The following is a 19,993-nucleotide window of genomic DNA, read 5'->3' as shown; positions in this document are numbered from 1 at the left end:
TAGGTGAATTGGTGCATGAACGATCTCGATAAAGTTTTTTTTTTTAATTTTTTTTTTTAATGTTTATTTTTGAGACAGAGAGAGACAGAGCATGACGGGGGAGGGTCAGAGGGAGGGAGACACAGAATCTGAAACAGGCTCCAGGCTCTGAGCTGTCAGCACAGAGCCCAACGCAGGGCTCAAACTCACGGACCGTGAGATCATGACCTGAGCTGAAGTCGGCCGCTCAACCGACTGAGCCACCCAGGCGCCCCAAACAAAGTTTTTAAAAAACTAAAGAAATACCATTTTTCCCCCATATCTGTTTAGCAAATATATAAAATTTACTTGAAATGTACCATTTGAGGGGCACCTGGGTGGCTCAGTCAGTTGAGCATCTAATACTTGATCTTGGCTCAGGTCATTATCTCACAGTTCATGAGATGGAGCCCCATATTGAGCTCTGTGCTGACAGTGTGGAGCCTGCTTGGATTTCTTTCTCCTTCTCTCTCTGCATCCCCTGGCTTGCGCACATGCACCCTCTAATAAATAACTTAAAAAAAAAAAATGTACCATTTGGTAAAGGAGGTACGGGGGGCCAATAATGTTCCATTTCATGATGTGGTTGGTAGTGACAAGGGTGAACTTATTTTGTGATAATTATTGGTACATTTTCCTATAAGACTTCAATAACACAGTCCATAAAAACACACATCTACACACTGTGTTGGTGACGGTGTAGATAAAGATACTCTTATACTTTGTTACTGCAGATGCAAGCTGATAAAACCTCTTAGGTATATAATTAACAAGTTTATCAACAATGAAACACACACATATTTGGATCCCATAGGTATATACCCCCATGTACAAAAGCATTTATTGCAACCTTGTTATAAAAGGAAAGGTGTGAAAAAACTCTAAAGGCTCATCAATTGAGGCCTGGGTAAATAAAATTATGGTATAATTCTACTAGGAAATACTATATAGCCATTTAAAATAATCAGGCAGATTTACACGTACTGAAACGAACCTATCCCCAAGCTAGAGAATTACGTGGAAAAAAGCAAGGTAAAGAACAGTGTACCTATATATGGGGTATGCAACCTCTACGTGGGAAGAAAATAAACCTAAGATGGGGACAGTGGGAGTTATTCTCTCTCTCTCTCTCTCTCTCTCTCTCTCTCTCACACACACACACACACACACACACACACACACACACACACACAACCACAGAACATCTCTGGAGGGACACAAGAAACTAGAAATCACAGTTGCCTCTGAAGAGGGGACAAGAGGAAGTAGGAGACACACCTTTCACTTTCTGCCTTAAAAAAAGAAAAAGGTGGGGGCGCCTGGGTGGCTCAGTCGGTTGAGCGTTCGACTTCAGCTCAGGTCACGATCTCGTGGTCCGTGAGTTCGAGCCCCGCGTCGGGCTCTGGGCTGATGGCTCAGAGCCTGGAGCCTGTTTCCGATTCTGTGTCTCCCTCTCTCTCTGCCCCTCCCCCGTTCATGCTCTCTCTCTCTCTGTCTCAAAAATAAATAAATGTAAAAAAAAAAAAATTAAAAAAAAAAAAAAGAAAAAGGTGGATATATAATTAACTCAAATTATTCTAACTTAAAGCTATGGTGTTTCAACATAGGTAAGAGCCCCTGAACTTTTTTTTCTTTTTCAAGTTATTTGAGAGAGAGACAGAGAGAATGAGCAGGGAGGGGCAGAGAGGGAGAGAGAATCCCAAGCAGGCTCTGCATTGTCAGCGTGGAGCCTGATGCAGGGCTCAAACTCACGAATCATGAGATGACGACCTGAGCTGAAACCAAGAGTTGGATGCTTAACTGACTAAACCACCCAGGCACCCCAAGAGCCCATGAACTTCTAAAGATTAAAATTCTGAAGTGTTTGCTATGAATTCTGAACTCCTGTCTTTCTTCCATTTCAAGAGTTAAATACTCAAGCCATTAAACAGTAGTAATCACAAACAACTACTTACATCAACGCCTCCAAACAAGTCAAAAATATAAGTATTTGGATAAGTGGTTTCTTGGGTAAGTTTCCTCTCTTCAGTAACAAATGCCATAGCCTCCATGGAGAGAAGAGGAGAAATTTCCTAGTTTAAAAAAAGCATGCAGAGTGACTTTCAGTTTTAGTATTCAACAGGAACCAGACACCAAAACATCAGCTTGAGTCACAACTTGAACTCCCATGAGCCCAAAGATAGCCCCCAACCATAACAGAAAAAAATAATAATCTTACAGAAAAGTTAATATAATGATAAAAGTTTTAACATTAGCAACCACTAATTTATTTCATGCTTAATATGTACCAGGTATGGTTCTAAGTACTTCATGGAAGACCTCTTTTAATCTTCACAAACCTAAGAGATAATAGTAATATATCATCCCAATTTTAAAGATATGCAAACTGAAGTACGAAGTTGTCAACATCACACAACTGGTAGGTGAAGAGCCAGGATTTAAACCTAGGACATCTGGCTCCAGAGTCTGCGCTTACAGAGGAGAAAAGAACCATGTGGGATGAACTAGGAGATAAAGTGTGGCAAGAATCAAGGATCTTACTCATTACGCGCTCTCTTCATGGACCTTGAGGGAAAATGGAACACGATGGGCTAGAGCAGCAGTTCTCACACAGTGGTGAACATCAGAATCACTTGAAGGGCTTGTTAAAACCCATACTGCTGAATCCCACCTGCAGAGTTTCTGATTCAATAGGTCCAGGGTGGGGCCTGAGAATGTGCCCTTATTAACAAGCTCCCAAATGCTGCTGATACTGCTGGTCCAGGTATCACACATCAAGAAAAGGCAGAACTCTAACAGACAACCTGTTACATACTGGGCACTGGGCTTTTGCACTTTAGCCTACCTAATCCTTAAAATAAGTCAATGAACTGAGTACAGTTTTACCCATTTTATAGGTGAAAAGCAAAATTAAGAAGTTGCCCAGGCTCACATAATTAGCGACTGAACTACTTACTAAAGACTGAACCACTTTCTCTGGGTCTCATTTTTCTCAACTATAAAACTAGCATGTAATTCCTCCTGGCAACATGGTACAGTGGAAGCCGGCTTAGGAGGAAGACAAATTTGGACTCATCATGTAACGGCCACAGCCTTTGGGTGTGCTACCGCTGAGGCTGTTCTCTCTACTGAAGAGGGAATGATAAAGACATCTGGGTTTGCCTGCCCACTCACTCTTTTTCTCTTCTTCAAGTAAAAGCCCCATTTCCTTGGGGAAAACGCCCCTCCCTACTTTTCACATGGTTCTGTTGGGGCTGTGCCAGCCCCAGGAGCAGGTGATCAGGCCTAGCCAATAGTCTCTCATCCTCCTCACCTAAGTGGCTGGCCTAAGCTGTAGAAATGTCACCCTAGAGCTGTGATTACATGGAGGAACATGAAGCCACACACAGATGGCAAGATAAGAAATGGACGACTTAACCTTGTTTAGCCCTTGAATTCACACTTGTGCTTTCCAGTTACATGAGACAATAGAGGATCTTTTTTGCTACTGAGTAGGTTACTGTGCCCTGCAATCAAAGTATTCTGGGCTAAAACAAATAAATATACCACCCATCTCATATAATTACCATAAGAATTAAATATGCCTGGTACACCAGTTTCAAATAAGTATCTGCTGGATGAATAAAGTAATGATCACACAGCAAGCACTCACAAATATTTTCTCTCTTCTACCTCATCTCTCAGAGATTTTGCAGGAATCAAGTGCAATAATGTAAAATTCCTTGTGAAGTGTTTTCTTTTTTTTTTAATTAAAAAAAAATTTTTTTAATGTTTTTTATTTATTTTTGAGACAGGGAGAGACAGAGCATGAACAGGGGAGGGTCAGAGAGAGGGAGACACAGAATCTGAAACAGGCTCCAGGCTCTGAACTGTCAGCACAGAGCCCGACGCGGGGCTCGAACTCACAGACTGCGAGATCATGACCTGAGCCGAAGTCGGCCGCTCAACCGACTGAGCCACCCAGACGCCCCAAGTGTTTTCAAATAAGTGTAAGACTGTAATTCTTTTTATCCCATTCAGACTATAAGAAGATCAAAAATACAAAACACTTTCTTTAATTAAACTTTATTTGGAAATGATTTTCAATTTATAGAAAGCTGCACAGACAAAACATGCCTTCTGAATGGTAAAGACTAAGTTTATTTGGTGCCTACTGTATTTTAGAATGACTTATGTGATATGATAACTTTACCTCTGAATAACATTGTATCAAGTGTCATTATGATCAACTGTAACTTACATGAGCCTTAACTGCAGCTAGAGCTGGTCATCTAAATTCAAATTTGGACCCACTCCCCAACTTAAAGGTTGGTGAATGGTAACCCCAGACCTACTGACTCAGAAACTCCAGGCGTGGGGCCCAGCACTCTGTTTTTTCAAGTCTTGCAGGTGATTCTGATACACACTCAAGTTTGAGAACAAGTGCCTTAGCATCCGCCTCCCAACCATCAAGCCCAGTTCCTTCAGCTTCTTATGTTGGTCATAATGTCCAACAACCACAAAACCACTTTCTTGAACCTTTTAGCAATATGGGATCTTTAAAATCCTGCTCCAAAAGAATGTCATCCCAATCCCAGGGCATAGGGTTAGCCTCCCAAATTAAGCAAACCCTGTCACAAGATAAGCGTGAAGAAAGCCCAGAAAGATATATACAGGGAACTTAACGGTGATTATCTCTGGATGATGGGATTATAGGTGATTTTTATTTTCTTCCTTGTACTTTTTCTGAACTTCCCAAATTTTCTACAGTTTACACAATAAAAACAGACTATTTTAAAAAGTAGACTGAAGGAGGAAAACAACATCAATAAAACCAGACATCTGTGTCACCTGGAGGTGAATACAGCCTTTCCAAGGGCCCTAAGAGTTACCTTGAGGATGTTTTGGCACTCAATGAAGTCACTGTGGAGGTGGCTGCTTGCGTACAGCTTCAGGAGCAGCTGAGGAATTCCACTCCATTTGGACTGTTTGTCCCTCTCCGTCAAAAATGTCTCAGTGAACTGTGAGTCAAAAGAAGAAAAGAAAAAGGAACATTTTACTGCTGAGGAAAGAACTACTAGGATACATGGCAAACGAAAGCAGCTGCCTCCTAAAACCCACCCAGGCCAAATTAATTCAAAGCACTCTTTCTAGAAATCTTCAAAAGCTCCCCAACAGTCTACAAGCTAAAAGTGCAACTCCTTCCCTTGTGACACAACAGCCTTTATATTCTCTCAAGTACTCTCCTCTCTAGTTTCATCTCTTTCCCAAAGGGTACTCTCGGCTCCAAATGTACATGTTCTCTAGGTCTCTCTGCACATGCTTTTCCCTGCCCAAAATGTCCTTGCCTGGTTTTTTCTACCTGGGAAGCTCCTTCTCCTTTTCCAAAGAGCAAGCCAAATACCCAGAAATTTTCTTTGCTGGGCTTCCTCTCTCTCTCTCCTTTGTAAGCGAGTAAGTGCCGGCCTCTGGGGCCTTATCTAACATTTATCCTCTGTACCGTAATTACTGATTCATTTGTCCCCTCCTCCTGTAGACCACAAGCTCCTTCAGAGTAGGCACCAGGCTGTGTTTATCGTGTCCACCTTCTCTCTCTCAAAGAATGCCAGGCACAGAGACTCAGTAAATGTTTGAAGGAATGAGCAATAACCTTCTAGACTAATGACAAGTTCATTAACCAATTATGGCACAATTCCACTAACACTCTAAGGACATATCATTAATCAGGGGCCGGATGTGAATTTATTTTCATATATACTTATCCCTCGATCAGATCAAAAGCTCCTTATAACCGTTATTACAGGATATGCAGGCTTTCAATAATGCCTTAGTCTATCCTGACACATATCAGTCCTATGATCTTGGACAAATCCCAGTATCCTTCCTGAGCTTGTTTTCTTAGATTGTAAAAATAAGATAATACAGAAGTAACAGAGAGGTAATGAAACGTTTGTGAGAGTGATTTGCGTTAGGGTGAACCAAAGGTATTACCATTTCTGTGGGTTAAAAAAAAAAAAAAAAGACTGAATATCAGCAATTTCATATCATTCAAGCTAGTTCAAATCAAGGCAAGTCCAAAAACAATGGAAAAGAATTCTTTCCTTTCCTTGAAAGGAAAAAAAAGAAAACAAATATATTTTTATGGGACTCAGCAAAGCACTGCTTACAAATTTATAGGTGTAAACATTTATATTAAAAAAGAGATCTCAGATAAATTATCTAAACTTAAACTTCCACTATGAGAAACTAGAAAAAAGAATAAACCAAACCCAAAACAAGCACAAGGAAATAAATACTATTGCAAAAATAAATGATACAGAGAAAAATAATTTTTTAAAAAATCACCAAAATCAAAAGTTGGTTCTTTGAAAAGAACAACAAAATTAAAACTTTAGTTACAATGACCAACTTAACAATGACTCAAATAACTAAATTAGGGAATGAAAGAGGGGACATTACTACCAACCTTATGGAAATAAAAAGATTTATAAAGAAGTACTAGGAACAATTATATGTCAACAAATACATAACCTAGATGAAATGGACAAATTCCTAGCAAAATACAAACAACTGAAACTGACTCAAGAAGAGTCAAAAGTGATTTAATAAGAAAAAAGGAAAGAAAACTACCCACAAAGAAAAGCCCAAGTCCAGATGCTTCACTGGTAAATTCTACCAAACATTTAAAGACAAACTAAAAATACTTAAGATTCTTCCATAAAATAGAAGATAGAAGACTTCCAAACTCATTCTACTACCCTAATACCAAAACCAGACAAAGGTGTCACAAGAAAACTACAGATCAAGATCTCTGACAGATATAGACAAAAATCCCCAGCAAAATACTAGCAAACCAAATCCAGCAACATGTAAAAAGGATTATATACCATGACCAAGTGAGGTGTATTCCAGGAATGCAAGGTTGGTTCAACATATGAAAATTAATCAATATAATCAATCTGATAAAGGGTATTTACCAAAAACCCACAGCTATCATCATAATTAACAGTGAAAGCCTGAATGCTTTTCCACTAAGATCAGGAAAAAGACAAGGATGTTGATCCTCACCACTTCTATTTAACACTGTACTAGTGACTCGAGCCACAGTAAGTAGGCAAGAAAAAGAAATAAAGGCATCCAGATGAAAAATTACAACTATTATATTTGCAATCCTATGATCTTATACATAGAATACATTAAGGAACCCACATAAAAAACTATTAAAGGTAATAAATGAGTTCAACAAGATTGCAGGATAAAAATCGATATACAAAAATTAGCTAAATTTCTATACACTTACAATGAACAATCCAAAAATGAAATTAAGAAAACAGTCCCATTCATAATAAAACCAAAAATAATAAAACTTAGAAATAAATTAAGTAAAAGGAATACAAGATTTGTGCAATGAAACTACAAAACATCACTGAAAGAAATTAAAGGAAGCCTAAATAAATGGAAAGCCATCCATGTTCATAGATTGGAAGACTTATGATTGCTAAAACAGCAATACTCCCTATATTGATTCAATGCAGTTTCTATCACAATCCCAGGTGGCTTCATTGAAGAAATTGACAATCTGATACTAAAAAAATTCATATGGAAATGCAAGGGACCTACAATGGCCAAAATAATCTTGAAACAAGACAGTAAAGTTGGAAGAATCACACTTTCTGACTTCCAAGTTTATTACAAGCCTATAGTACAATCAAGATTCTGGCATAAAGATAGACACCTAGATCAATGGAATAGTACTGAGATTCCAAATTAAATCCTTACATTTACAGTCAACTGATTTTTTTTACAACAGTGTCCACATAACTCAATGAGGAAAAAGATTAAGTCTTTTCAATAAATGTTGCTGGGACAACTGGTATCCATAAGCAAAAGAATGAAGATGGACTTCTTTCCACATACCACATACAGAAATTAACTCAAAATGGATCAAAGATCTAAATGTAAGAGCTAAAATGTAAAACATTTAGAGGAAAACATAGGCATAAGTTTCATAACCTTAGCTTAGGCAATGGTTTCTTGGATATGACATCTAAAGCACAACAAAGGAAAAAACAGATCACTCATGACACGGATAACATAAAGAACAATTCTATGAACACCTCAATTGGTGCAGAAAAAGCATTTTGTAAAATTCAACATTATAAACTGAGAAAAGAAGCAAACAAACAATAGTATCTACAGAAAACCTTCAGCAGGGACACCTGGGTGGCTCAGTCGGTTGTGTCCAATGCTTGACTTTGGCTCAGGTCATGATCTCATGGTTCATGAGTTCAAGCCCCCATGTCAGGTTCTGAGATGACAGCACTGAGCCTGCTTGGGATTCTCTCTCCCTCCCCCTCTCTCTGCCCCTTCCCCTCACGTGCACTCTCTTTCACAAAATAAACTTAAAAAATTTTATTGGAAAAAGAAACCTTCAGCAAACGTCGTATTTAATGGTGAAATGTTTAAGGCTTTCCCTCTTAGATCAGGAATGTGCCCCTTCAACTCGGGCAGCACAGTCAGGCAAGAAAAAGAAAAGATAGAAAACTGGAAAGTATAAAACCTTCATTCGCAGACATGATATTTGCAAACAACTGTACACATATACAATCCGAAAGGATCTAAAGTACTAAAATATAAAGTCCATATAAGTACAAAAACAATATAAAAATCAATCTTGAATGAAATCATGCCATTTGCAGCAATGTGGATGGAAGTGGAAGGTATTATGCTGAATGAAATAAATCAGAGAAAGACAGGTATCATATGTTTTCACTCATATGTGGATCTTGAGAAACTTAACAGAAGACCATGGGGGAAAGGTAGGGGGAAAACAGTTACAAACAGAGAAGGAGGGAGGCAAAGTATAAGAGACTCTTAAATACAGAGAACAAACTGAGGGTTAATAGGGGGGTAGGGGGCAGGGGAAAATGGGTGATGGACATTGAGGAGGGCACTTGTTGGGATGAGCACTGGGTATTGTATGTAAGCAATGAACCACGGGAATCTACCCCAAAAACCAAGAGCATTCTTTACACACTGTATGTTAGCCAATTTGACAATAAATTATATTTTTAAAAATCAATCTTGGGTTTTTTTTTAATGGATTAGTGAGAACATGAAACAACAGGAACTTTCATACATTGCTGGTGAGAAAGTAAACTACTACCGTCACTTGGGAAAGTGGTAATAGCTACTGATGCTCAACTTATGCATACCCCATAACCCAGCGATTCTACTTCTAAGTATATATCCAAAAGAAATTACACACACATGCATCAGGAGACATGTACAAGAATATCCGTATAAGCAGTACTCATAATAGTCCCAAACTGGAAAGATCTCATATACTCAACAGAAGTAGAATGAATCGTGGTTTGTTACTACAATACTATGCAGCAATAAAAATTAATGAACTACAGCTTCACCATTATCACGAATCAGTCTAACAAATATTGATTGAAAGAAAGCAGACTCGGTATATACTGCTTTATTCTACTTATATAAAGCATAAAAACTAGTACCCCTAAATACAATGTTAGAAGTCAGGCTGTGGGGCGCCTGGATGGCTCAGTTGGTTAAGCGTCCAACTTCGGCTGAGGTCATGATTTCACCGTTTGTGGGTTTGAGCCCCACGTCGGGCTCTGTGCTAACAGCTTAGAGCCTGGAGCCTGCTTAGGATTCTGTGTCTCCCTCTCTCTCTGTCCCTCACCCCCTCGTGCTCTCTCCCTCAAAATAAAAATAAACATTAAAAAGAAAAACAGAAGTCAGGCTAGTAATTTCATTTGGAAAAGAGGAAAACTAGAGCTGTAGACTAGAGGTACAGAACCAACCAACTGGTTGGTTGCTATGTAGATGACAGCTTTATTACTATTCATTGGGCTGTGCACGCATTTCTTGTTCATTTTTATTTGCACATTATATTTCAACACAAGAAGTTTTTGAAATGCTTAAAATAAATCTGTATGCATTGATTACGGAAGGATTTCTAAGACGCATTTTCAAGTGAAAAAAGTTAAATGCACAATATGTACAGTATGATACCACCTGTGCAGGAAAAAAAAAGATATATAGACATATTTGCTTTTCTAAGTTTAATGTATCTCTACATAGATACACAAGAATCAATAACCATAGTTGCCTCTGGGAGTAGAACTGAAGGGTGCTAGCAGAGGTGGTAGTGGGCTACTTACAAGGGAGATTTACTTTTCTCTGCAACTGTATGTGCATATGTTATCTATTCAAAACACACATTACCTCTGGAGGGGAGGGGATGAGATGAAAGAGGTATTAACTATACTGGTACTTTTTTTTTTTTTTTTTTTTTTAAGAGAAGGAGAGCAAGCACAAGTGGGAGAGAGGAGCAGAGGGGAGAGAGAGAGAATCTTAAGCAGTATCCACACTCAGCATGGAGCCCAATGTGGGGCTCGATCCCATGACCCTGGGATCATGACCTGAGCCAAAATAGAGTTGGACACTCAACCAACTGAGCCACCCAGGTGCCCCTACTTTCTTAAGTTTGGTAGTAGGTACATGGATATTGTGGTAATACTTTGGTATTACTATAGGTTTTTGTAGGTCAGATATTTAATAAACAAACGAGTCTCTCCACAATGGAATCTGTAGATGCTCAATAAATATTACCATCCCCACCCCATTCCCAACATATCTAAACTTACCTCCCATTATGTCCCATACAAACATTTCATTGTCTCTTTCCTGTCTTCTAATGGCCAATTAGGAGGATTTTCTCAGGGGTGTTCTTAGTGCCAGAAAGATCTCTGCTACTCTGTTCAAATTCTATTCATTCTTCAGAACCAACTCAACTCTCTGCTATTCCATGAAGCTCTCTAAAGCATTCAAAGCCCAATATAATCATAGGAGAGAAGATGGCTTTTAAAAATAGGAGTACTCTAAAAAAATTGCTTCAAATAAAATAATTAAAACAGGAGGACCCTAAGAGAACATTTAATGCAATCATTTTGCAGAAGAAATTAATGTCAGGTGACAGACATGACTTTTTTATAGTTGTTAATATTTATTTTTTAGTTGTTACATATTTAATGTATATATACACAAAATATCTACACAATGAATAAAAAGAAAGACTTTTTTTTATTAATTTTTTTTTTCAACATTTATTTTTTTGGGACAGAGAGAGACAGAGCATGAACGGGGGAGGGGCAGAGAGAGAGGGAGACACAGAATCGGAAACAGGCTCCAGGCTCTGAGCCATCAGCCCAGAGCCCGACGCGGGGCTCGAACTCACAGACCGCGAGATCGTGACCTGGTTGAAGTCGGACGCTTAACCGACTGCGCCACCCAGGCGCCCCCAAAAAAAAGACTTTTGCCATGATTAAATTTCAGAATGCCAGAGAGAGAGAGAGAGAGAGAGAGGGAGAGAGAGAGAGAGAGATGATCCTAAAAGCTTTCAGGGTGTGAGGGGTGGGAAAACAGGTCATATACAAAGACATGGGAATCAGAACAGAACCTCTCAATGGTTACACCAAATGCTTAAAAACAATGGAATAACACCATTAAAAACTTAAGGGAAAATAACTTCCAACTTAGAATTTTACACCCAGCTTAACTTAATATACAAGAATAAAAGACATTTTCAAACATGTAAGCTTAAAAAAAAAGCTATCTCCCATGTACTCTTTCTCAGGAGAGTACTAGAGAATGCACTCGCCCAAGACAGAATTCATGAAACAGAGGATCTAAATCATGAGAAAAATAAAATGCTTTGAATTTGGTGAAGTTAAAAACCAAAAATTCAGATGTATAGCTGTCCTAGCAAGGAACTAGTCCAAACTGGAGGAAGATGGAGTTCCAAGAAGGATTTTGTCTTTAACAACAAAGTTTTAGAATTCAGGACTAAATTGTAAGCACACGAAAAGCAAATTTTAAAAGAATGAGATTATTCTAGTGAAAGAAGCCAGACTCAAAGGCTACATATGGTACAGTTGCATTGCAATGACAGTCTGTAAAAGGGCACAGGAATAGGGCAGTAAACAGATGAGCAGTTGCTAGAGGACAGGGGTGGGGAAAGGGCTGACGACTACAAGAGAATTTTCTATATCCTAACTGTAGTGGTGGTCACACAGCTGTATTTGTCAAGATTCGTAGAACTACAGGCATACCTCGGAAACACTGTGGGTTTGGTTCCAGACCACTGCAATAAAGTGAGTCAAATGAATTCTTCAGTTTTCCAGTGCATATAAAAGTTACATTTACGTTATACTGTATAGTTAAGTATGAGATAGCATTATGTCCAAAAACAGGTACATGCCTTTGTTAAATATTGCGTAAATATGCTAACCATCATTTCATCTTCCAGGAAATCTTAATCACTGATCACAGATCACTATAATAGTAACTAAAAAGTTGGAAATATTGTGAGTATTACCAAAATGTGACAGAGACACCAAGTGAGCAAATGCTGTTGGAGAAGGGCACCAACAGACCTGTTCAATGCAAGGTGGCCACAAACCTTCAATTTTGTAAAAAACACAGAGGCTGTAAAGCACAACAAAATAAAGCACAACAAAACAAGGAATTCCTATAAATACTAAAAAGGGTGAATTCTGGGCCACCTGGGTGGCTCAGTCGGCTGGGCATCTGACTTCAGCTCAGGTCATGATCTCAGAGCTTGTGAGTTTGAGCCCCGCGTCGGGCTCTGTGCTGACAGCTCAGAGCCTGGAGCCTGCTTCAGATTCTGTGTCTCCTTCTCTCTCTGCCCCTCCCCTGCTCACACTGTCTCTCTCTCAAAAATAAATAAACATTAAAAAAAAATTTAAAAAATAATAAGGGTGAATTCGACTACATTTATAACTCAATTCAAAAAATGGGGAGAGGGGTGCCTGGGTTGGTTCAGTTGGCTGAGCAGCTGGCTTTTGATTTCAGCTCCGGTCATGAGATCAAGCCCCATTTCCAGCTCCACACTAAGGGCTGAGCCTGCTTAAGATTCTCTCTCACTCTCTCTGCCCCTCTCCCCCACTCACTGTAAAATAAATAGTAATAATAATAATTTTTTAGTGGAGGAAAATGGTGGCTTTTAACTCTAAGGGAAACAAAAAATATACAAAATACTGTTGTATAATCTATGGCTCTATTGTAAATAATTACATCGTGATCATCATCACATAAATTCTTTTTTTTAATTTATTTTTTAATGTTTGTTTATTTTTGAGACAGAGAGAGACAGAGCATGAACAGGGGAGGGTCAGAGAGAGAGGGAGACAGAATCTGAAGCAGGCTCCAGACTCTGAGCTGTCAGCACAGAGCCCGACGCGGGACTCGAACTCACGGACCATGAGATCATGACCTGAGCCGAAGTCGGATGCTTAACTGACTGAGCCACCCAGGCGCCCCTCTTTTTTTTTTTTTTTTTTAATATTTACTTATTTTTGAGAAAGGGGGAGAGGCAGCGAGAGGGGGAGACAGAATCCAAAGCAGGCTCCAAGCTGTCAGCACAGAGCCCACTACCTGAGGCAAAGTTGGACGCTTAACCGACTGGGCCACCCAGGCGCCCCATCATCAGGTAAATTCTTAACATCAATGGCCCAAAACGTGATAGAACTACATTAGGAGACTGAAAAAGACATATGTGGTGTTGTGAATTAAATCCTAGTTTACAGGGGAAGAAAACAGACAATGTCTAAAATTGAAAAGTTAAGAAATAGCATGTTACTTAGAAATACTGGCTGTCCTCTTTCCTGGAGGACCCTTCCCCTGCAAAACATACATAGCGTGGGCAGTGGTTGCCTGGGAAGGGTGCAATTTGGGGGTAAAAAATGGGGCAGAGCATTGCTGTTTTCAGTTACAAGGCTCACAATACCCAGAGAGCTTCCCAACAGTCCTCCAAATATCCAACTTCACAAGGGATTTATTTTACCACCTTTATGTTGTCTTACAAGGCATTTACTTCCATTTAAAAATAATCATTTGGATTTTGTTTTCCTTGTGAACAGCTGAGTACTGTGATGAAAGAGCCACCAACCCAGGCATCTTCAAAGCTGAATTACTGGCAGGTGTTGTATGGGTTTCTCCCCTTGGAGTACTTGTGGTTTGACAGTTTATAGCAGCGATAATCTCTTACATCATGTTGCCTAAGCTGTCAACCTGTTCAGTGGATATGACATTTCCAGGCACTTAGCTTTCATTGATTTTGTCTTTACTGCTTTTCTTTTTAAATAATTAAAGGCTAAATTCCATAAACATAAATGTGCATCTTATCTGTTTAGTCCTAAGTGTAAGTTATCTAATGCCTTACAATATCATATTAAGTGCAAGTAAATAGTCTTAAAAACGAATTCATGAAGATTGAATACCTTCTTAGGTTATTCTGATAACAAATGTTAACCAATGAATACTTGTGTCCACTGTAGTGGGATCTGTTTTGTTTCAATATAATTAGGAGTGAATTTTATGGTTTGTGAATACAAAAACTTCCTGTTAAAATGAATAGTATTTATATTTTTAGTTTATGAGAATGTATCCTATCCAGGATATCAAATTACCCTTGACAGGCAAGGGAAGACTGTAGTTGACTTAAACCCCTAGGTTTCACAAATACTAATGCTTAGAATGGGGATAAAACAAATTTATTGAAATTTAAAAAAACGGGGGGGTCAATCTCAAGAAAAAAATATGAAGTAATACTCAGGTAGAATTTAGATATGCAAGTAATCATGAAGGAAGCAATGACTGGCATTTGGGAAACAGAATGAGGATGCCATAACCTAACTGATCACCAGACTGCCAAACTGAAGGACTAGTTCTAGGGGTGGTGGGTCATGACCTGTAAGAGTTACTCTGCCCTGAGTCTAAGATTTGCCTAGTCTATCCCTTTCCCTCAACTCCTACTGATCATGCAGGTCTTGTGCGCCCAAGGTAAGGAATCTGGATTTGATTCTAACTGCAGTGAGATGCCACTGGAGGGTTTTAAGCAAAGGAATTGTAAGATCTGATTTGCTATAAGGATCACATGTGCTGATAAGTGTATACTGGCTCTGTAAACGCTACAGCATCGTACCAGCACTACTTTATTACCTAGATAGAGGGCAAATTCAATAGGAGAAGAGAAAATAAGGCACACTAAAATCCACATAGGACAGGCCCATTCTAAATAAAACGTGGTTCAGAGTCTTCTCCCAGACTTCTCTTAAATCCCATTTAGGGAAATAGACCTGGGGACAATCAGGTTTGGTGAAAGAGGAATCAGGAATTTCATTTAACATACTGAGTTTGAGATGCCCATGAGACATTTAAGTGGAGGTATTGAGATGATATTTGGATATACTCATCTGGAGCTAAATGGAGAGATCTTGATGGAAATATATATTTAGGATCCATCAGAGTATAGACTATTTGTTAGACAATACTTACTAACCTTTATAGCATGCTTACTATGTTTTAAAATACCATTTTAAGTGCTTTAAATGTATAAATTCATTTGGTCCTTACCACAAAACCTTACAGGCTAGGTCTCATGATTATCCCTCTTTTACAAATGAAGAAACTGAGGCATAAAGAGATTAAGTAACTTGCCCAAACACACACAGTAAGTATGTACCAGAGCTGTGGTTCAAACCTAGGATACCTGACTCCAGAACTCTTTAAAGCCATGAGACTGTTTAGAAGTAGAGACAGGACTCAGGAGGAGGAAGACTGAGCCCTTACAAACAGTATTTCTTTTTTTTTTTAAGTTTATTTATTTTTGAGAGAGAGAGAGAAAGAGAGAGAGAGAGAAAGAGAGAGAGAGAGAGGGAGGGAGGGAGGGAATACGAGTGGGGGAGGAGCAAAGAGAGAGGGGGACACAGAATCTGAAGCTGGCTCCAGGCTCTGAGCTGTCAGCACAGAGCCTGACGCAGGGCTTCAACTCACTAACCCAAAGTCAGACACTTAACTGACTGAGCCACCCAGGCATCCCCAAACAGTATTTTAATTCAAACAATTTTCAAGGGCCTGACACTGTTTTAGGCTCTGTTTCAAAGAAAAATAAGACAAATTCCCTTGAGAAGCCCAGTCTAATAGCTACAAGCTGACAGCAACTAGTAACTGAACATCTATCTGCCTCACACTGGCCAAACTTTTTAGACATATTATTTCACTTAATCCTAAGAGTCCTATGAGACAGATATCAGTGACATTTTAGAAATAAGGAAAACTAAGGTTCAGGAAGGTTAAGTAATGTCACCTGGATCACTCAGCTAGTAAGTGATGGAACATGGGTCAATTGAGGTCCACCTTCCTTTAAAATCTGGTCTTTTCCGGGGCGCCTGGGTGGCTCAGTCGGTTAAACGGCCGACTTCGGCTCAGGTCATGATCTCGCGGTCTGCGGGTTCGAGCCCTGCGTCGGACTCTGTGCTGACAGCTCAGAGCCTGGAGCCTGTTTCAGATTCTGTGTCTCCCTCTCTCTGACCCTCCCCTGTTCATGCTCTGTCTCTCCCTGTCTCAAAAATAAATAAAACATTAAAAAAAAAAATTAAAAAAAGAAAAAAATCTGGTCCTTTCCAAGGAAATCCTGTTATATGCTGCAACATGGATGAACTTTGAGGACATTAAGCTAACTGGAATAAGCCAGTCACAAAAAGACAAATAGTGTTTGACTCCACTTCTGTCAAGTATGAAAGGTAGTCAAATTCATAGAAACAAAGTAGAATGATGGTTTCCAGGGGCTGGGGGCAAGGGAGTAGGAGGTATGTTGTTGTTTAATAGGTACAGAGTTTCAGACTGGCAAGATGGAAAAATCCTCTTGATCTGATTCACAACAATGTGAATATATTTAACACAACTGTACACTTAAAAATGGTTAAGATGGGAAACTTTATGTGTTTACCACAACTAAAAAAATTTTTTTAAATCTGGTCTTTTTCCCAGTTTACCACATGCCACATTGGACATGCTTACTGTGCTATGGAAATGCCTGTGAGGAAATAATTACCTGTAATGTGGGGAAAGGTGGTGTGTGGGGGCAAGGAAGAGATCAAGGAAAGTTACCAAGAAAGGATACATTTGAAAGATGAAATTCCCCTCATTATAGTTTTAGGAAGGTAGCTCCATCTCAACCCCCGAAATAGCTCCCACACCTGCATACAACTAACTACTCATTACAATAACTAGCCTAAACCAGGCTCAAGAATATTCTAATACCCTACTATCTGGTGAGCTTCTCCAATCTCCTCCCATTCCAGGTCCTCCAGCACTGGAAACAAATTAAGTGTCCTAAATTGCCTCATTTATTATGCTGAATGACTTCTGTGGCTCCTGACTGCCCTCAGAATGTAAAGGATTAGCAAAATGAGTGTTTAGGAGATTACCTAAATTTTCTGAGCCTCAGTTTCCTCATCTGTGATAAGAGAGGAGTCCCAACATCTAATTCAAAAGACTGAAAATTAAATGAAGACATCGTATGCATACCTTGCTCAATGTCTGCTCCAAAGTATGCACTCAGTGAGTTGTTCCTTTTCTGCCTGCCCCCACAACCCAGCGAAGTGAGGCGTTTTGGTTTAAAGAACAAGAGAGCAAGTATTTCCAGGATGTTAAGGCAGATAAAGAAGAATGCAAAGGGGAAAAAGTTGCTCAACTATGCTTATCTGATGTTCAGGAAAATACTGCTCACCCAGAACTGTTTCTTCATCTGTAACCTGCTAGAACAGAGACCACCTGGTTTTTTTTTTTTTTATCTTTATTCTGTCCTTTTAATCATCTGAGTATTACTGAAATGGTTCAAATATACTATATGCAGTACACCGTGAAAATCTAACTCCTTTTCTCTCCCCCATCTACCCAACTGCCACCCAATCCCACCAACCACTTTATTAGTTTGTGTATCCTTCAAAACGTTTCTATATGCAAAAGCTGTCTTTAAATTAAGTAATGTTTTACAATTGCCTTTGCAACCTAAGTTTTGGGAATGAGGGGGTGGGGTGGTCAGCGCCATGAGTCTAGGTCTTTTCTCATCCTGCCTCACCTCAAAGCAGTGTCCTCCATTCATTCAAAAAATACTAATCGTATATTGGGCGCCAATTATAAGCTAGATACCAAGTACAGCATTAACTGATTATCCTTCAACCTTTACTAAGCAACAAAAATGCACTTAACGCTTTACACAATTATCTCCATTGATCCTCACGACAACTTAAGAAGCAGATTACGAATCGTCACCTTCATTTTACATATGTGGAAACTGAGGCACCGAAAGGTAACTTGCTCAAACAAGGGTTTGAATCCAGGCCTGACTCCAAAGTCCTCGCTCTTAACCATGACGCTCCACAATGGCAAAACAGAGTCCCTGCACCCTTTGGAGCTCAGCCTAATGTTGGATACAGGCAAGAAAAGGGGCAGACAATAAAGAAATATGTAATTACAGACCAAGAAAGTAATGTGAGCGAAACGAATTCAGGGCTGTGACCGAATAACAATGGGGACCTACTTTAGAAGTGGGGGGGGGGGGGAAGTGTCAAGGAAAGGCCTGAGAGAATGACATTTATGATAGGCTTGGGAACCGTTTTAGGGCTGCATTAATAACCCACCGCCCAATTCACGGTGGAAAACTCGAGGCCCTTAGAAGCTAAAGCAAACTCGCCCAGGGTCCCCCAGACGTGTAGACGTGGCGCAGGGTTGGGAGGATCCAGGAGCTGGGCCCAGGGCTCGTACACGCCACCGATGCCCGATGAAGCCCAGTCCGGCTCGGCCCCTAACCAGGGCCTCTAGCCCGCTGCTGCCCACCGCCCCGCGGCGGCTGACAGCATCCACACAGCCTGCAGGGAGGCCCCGCGGCCGGCCAAGAGGGGTCGGGCCCGTACTGCGGCGGCCCGGAAAGGCCTCTTCTCCGGTCCCCCGCCAGCTCCCGCCCGGTCCGCCCCGCCCCGCCCCTCCGGGCCGGCTTCGTACCTGCACGGCCCGGACCAGGCCCCGGCCGGTCAGCTGGCCCTGCCGCAGCTGCAGCAGAATGTTACCGGGCCGCGGCCGGCCGCCGCAACCGCCCCAAGCCGCCACCGTTGCCGCTGCCCGTCGCCCTCGGCCGGCCCCAGACCCAGCAGCCGCCGGCGCCGCCGCCATGTCTCCTCGTCCGACAAACAGGAAGCAAGCGGCCCCGGGGCCGCGGAGATTTCTACGGGGCGGCGGAGGGGTCGTCGCAGCGCCCCCAGCGGGACGACGGCGGAGGCGCAAGCCGCGTGGCAGCGGCCGTGCGCGCCGCGGTCCCTACTGGGAAATGTAGTCTTGCTCTCAAGCGGGGCAGGTGCGAAAGAGAGATGTGGCGTTTCCTGCGCTACTTGTTTTTGGGGCCCCTCGGCCTTGCATTTCGGCGAGGACCTCTGAGGTCGAAGACGCAGTACCTGCGTGAGCACTTTCCCATTTGTTGCCTGTTTGGGGAGGTTACAGCCAACTAGCTAGGAAAAATCCTGGGTTCCAGTCCAGGAATCAAACCGCCCAGACTGATTCCTGCCTGAATTCCTTCTCTCTACTCCTGACTCGGTGCGGACGGACCTCGGCTCTCTGCCCCTTAATTTCCTTGTTAGTTCTTTCAGTTAGTGGTTCCTGGGAGTCTGTTCAGCCAATAAATAGTTCCTAGGGGCCTGCTCTGTGCCCGCTCCGAACTTCTCACTGGGAATACTGTGGTGAGCAGAACAGACCTACTAGGATCCTGTTTTGGAATGCAGGTTACAGAAGAAGAGACCAAATCCGTACACAAATAAATGCACAACAATCAGCTGTGTAAGTGGTTAGGTTGTTGTGAAGTTAAATGAAATAATGGAAGGGAAAGGAATGAGTAAATTATGACATTATATCCTCTGTCAGAGGAACCTTGTCCTAATTTCTCCCCACCAGATAGTATTTTCTCTCTGCTCTGAGCCCATGTTAATCATTCTTTCGGGAAGCTTCTGTGTCGGGATTGCATGGTCGCCTCCCCTTTTCCTTTCCTGGAAGGGGTCTTGTAGCATAAATGAAATAGGGGTCCTGGGTGTGATGCAATAAGGAATGGTGGAGA

General features: G+C 40.9%; 1 protein-coding gene across 2 annotated transcripts in view; it reads right to left on the bottom strand.

Annotated features, from left to right (window-relative positions):
* The window catches only part of TRPC4AP (transient receptor potential cation channel subfamily C member 4 associated protein), a 69,407-nt gene extending 50,289 nt beyond the window's left edge, over window positions 1-19,118 (bottom strand). The window contains exons 1-3 of one of the 2 annotated variants that reach the window (XM_027069932.2): window positions 18,895-19,118; window positions 4,890-5,018; window positions 1,974-2,090 (exon numbers count right to left, since the gene is read on the bottom strand). In XM_027069932.2, the coding sequence (XP_026925733.1) occupies window positions 1,974-2,090; window positions 4,890-5,018; window positions 18,895-19,062 (414 nt within the window). In that variant the 5' untranslated portion in view covers window positions 19,063-19,118. The remainder of the gene's footprint in view (window positions 1-1,973; window positions 2,091-4,889; window positions 5,019-18,894) is intronic. The other variant, XM_027069931.2, reaches the window with a different exon arrangement.
* Window positions 19,119-19,993: the final 875 nt, after the last annotated feature.

This window comes from Acinonyx jubatus, chromosome A3 (assembly GCF_027475565.1).
Source record: "Acinonyx jubatus isolate Ajub_Pintada_27869175 chromosome A3, VMU_Ajub_asm_v1.0, whole genome shotgun sequence".
Taxonomy (NCBI): Eukaryota; Metazoa; Chordata; class Mammalia; order Carnivora; family Felidae; genus Acinonyx; species Acinonyx jubatus.
This window is presented reverse-complemented; position numbering and strand designations above follow the sequence as displayed.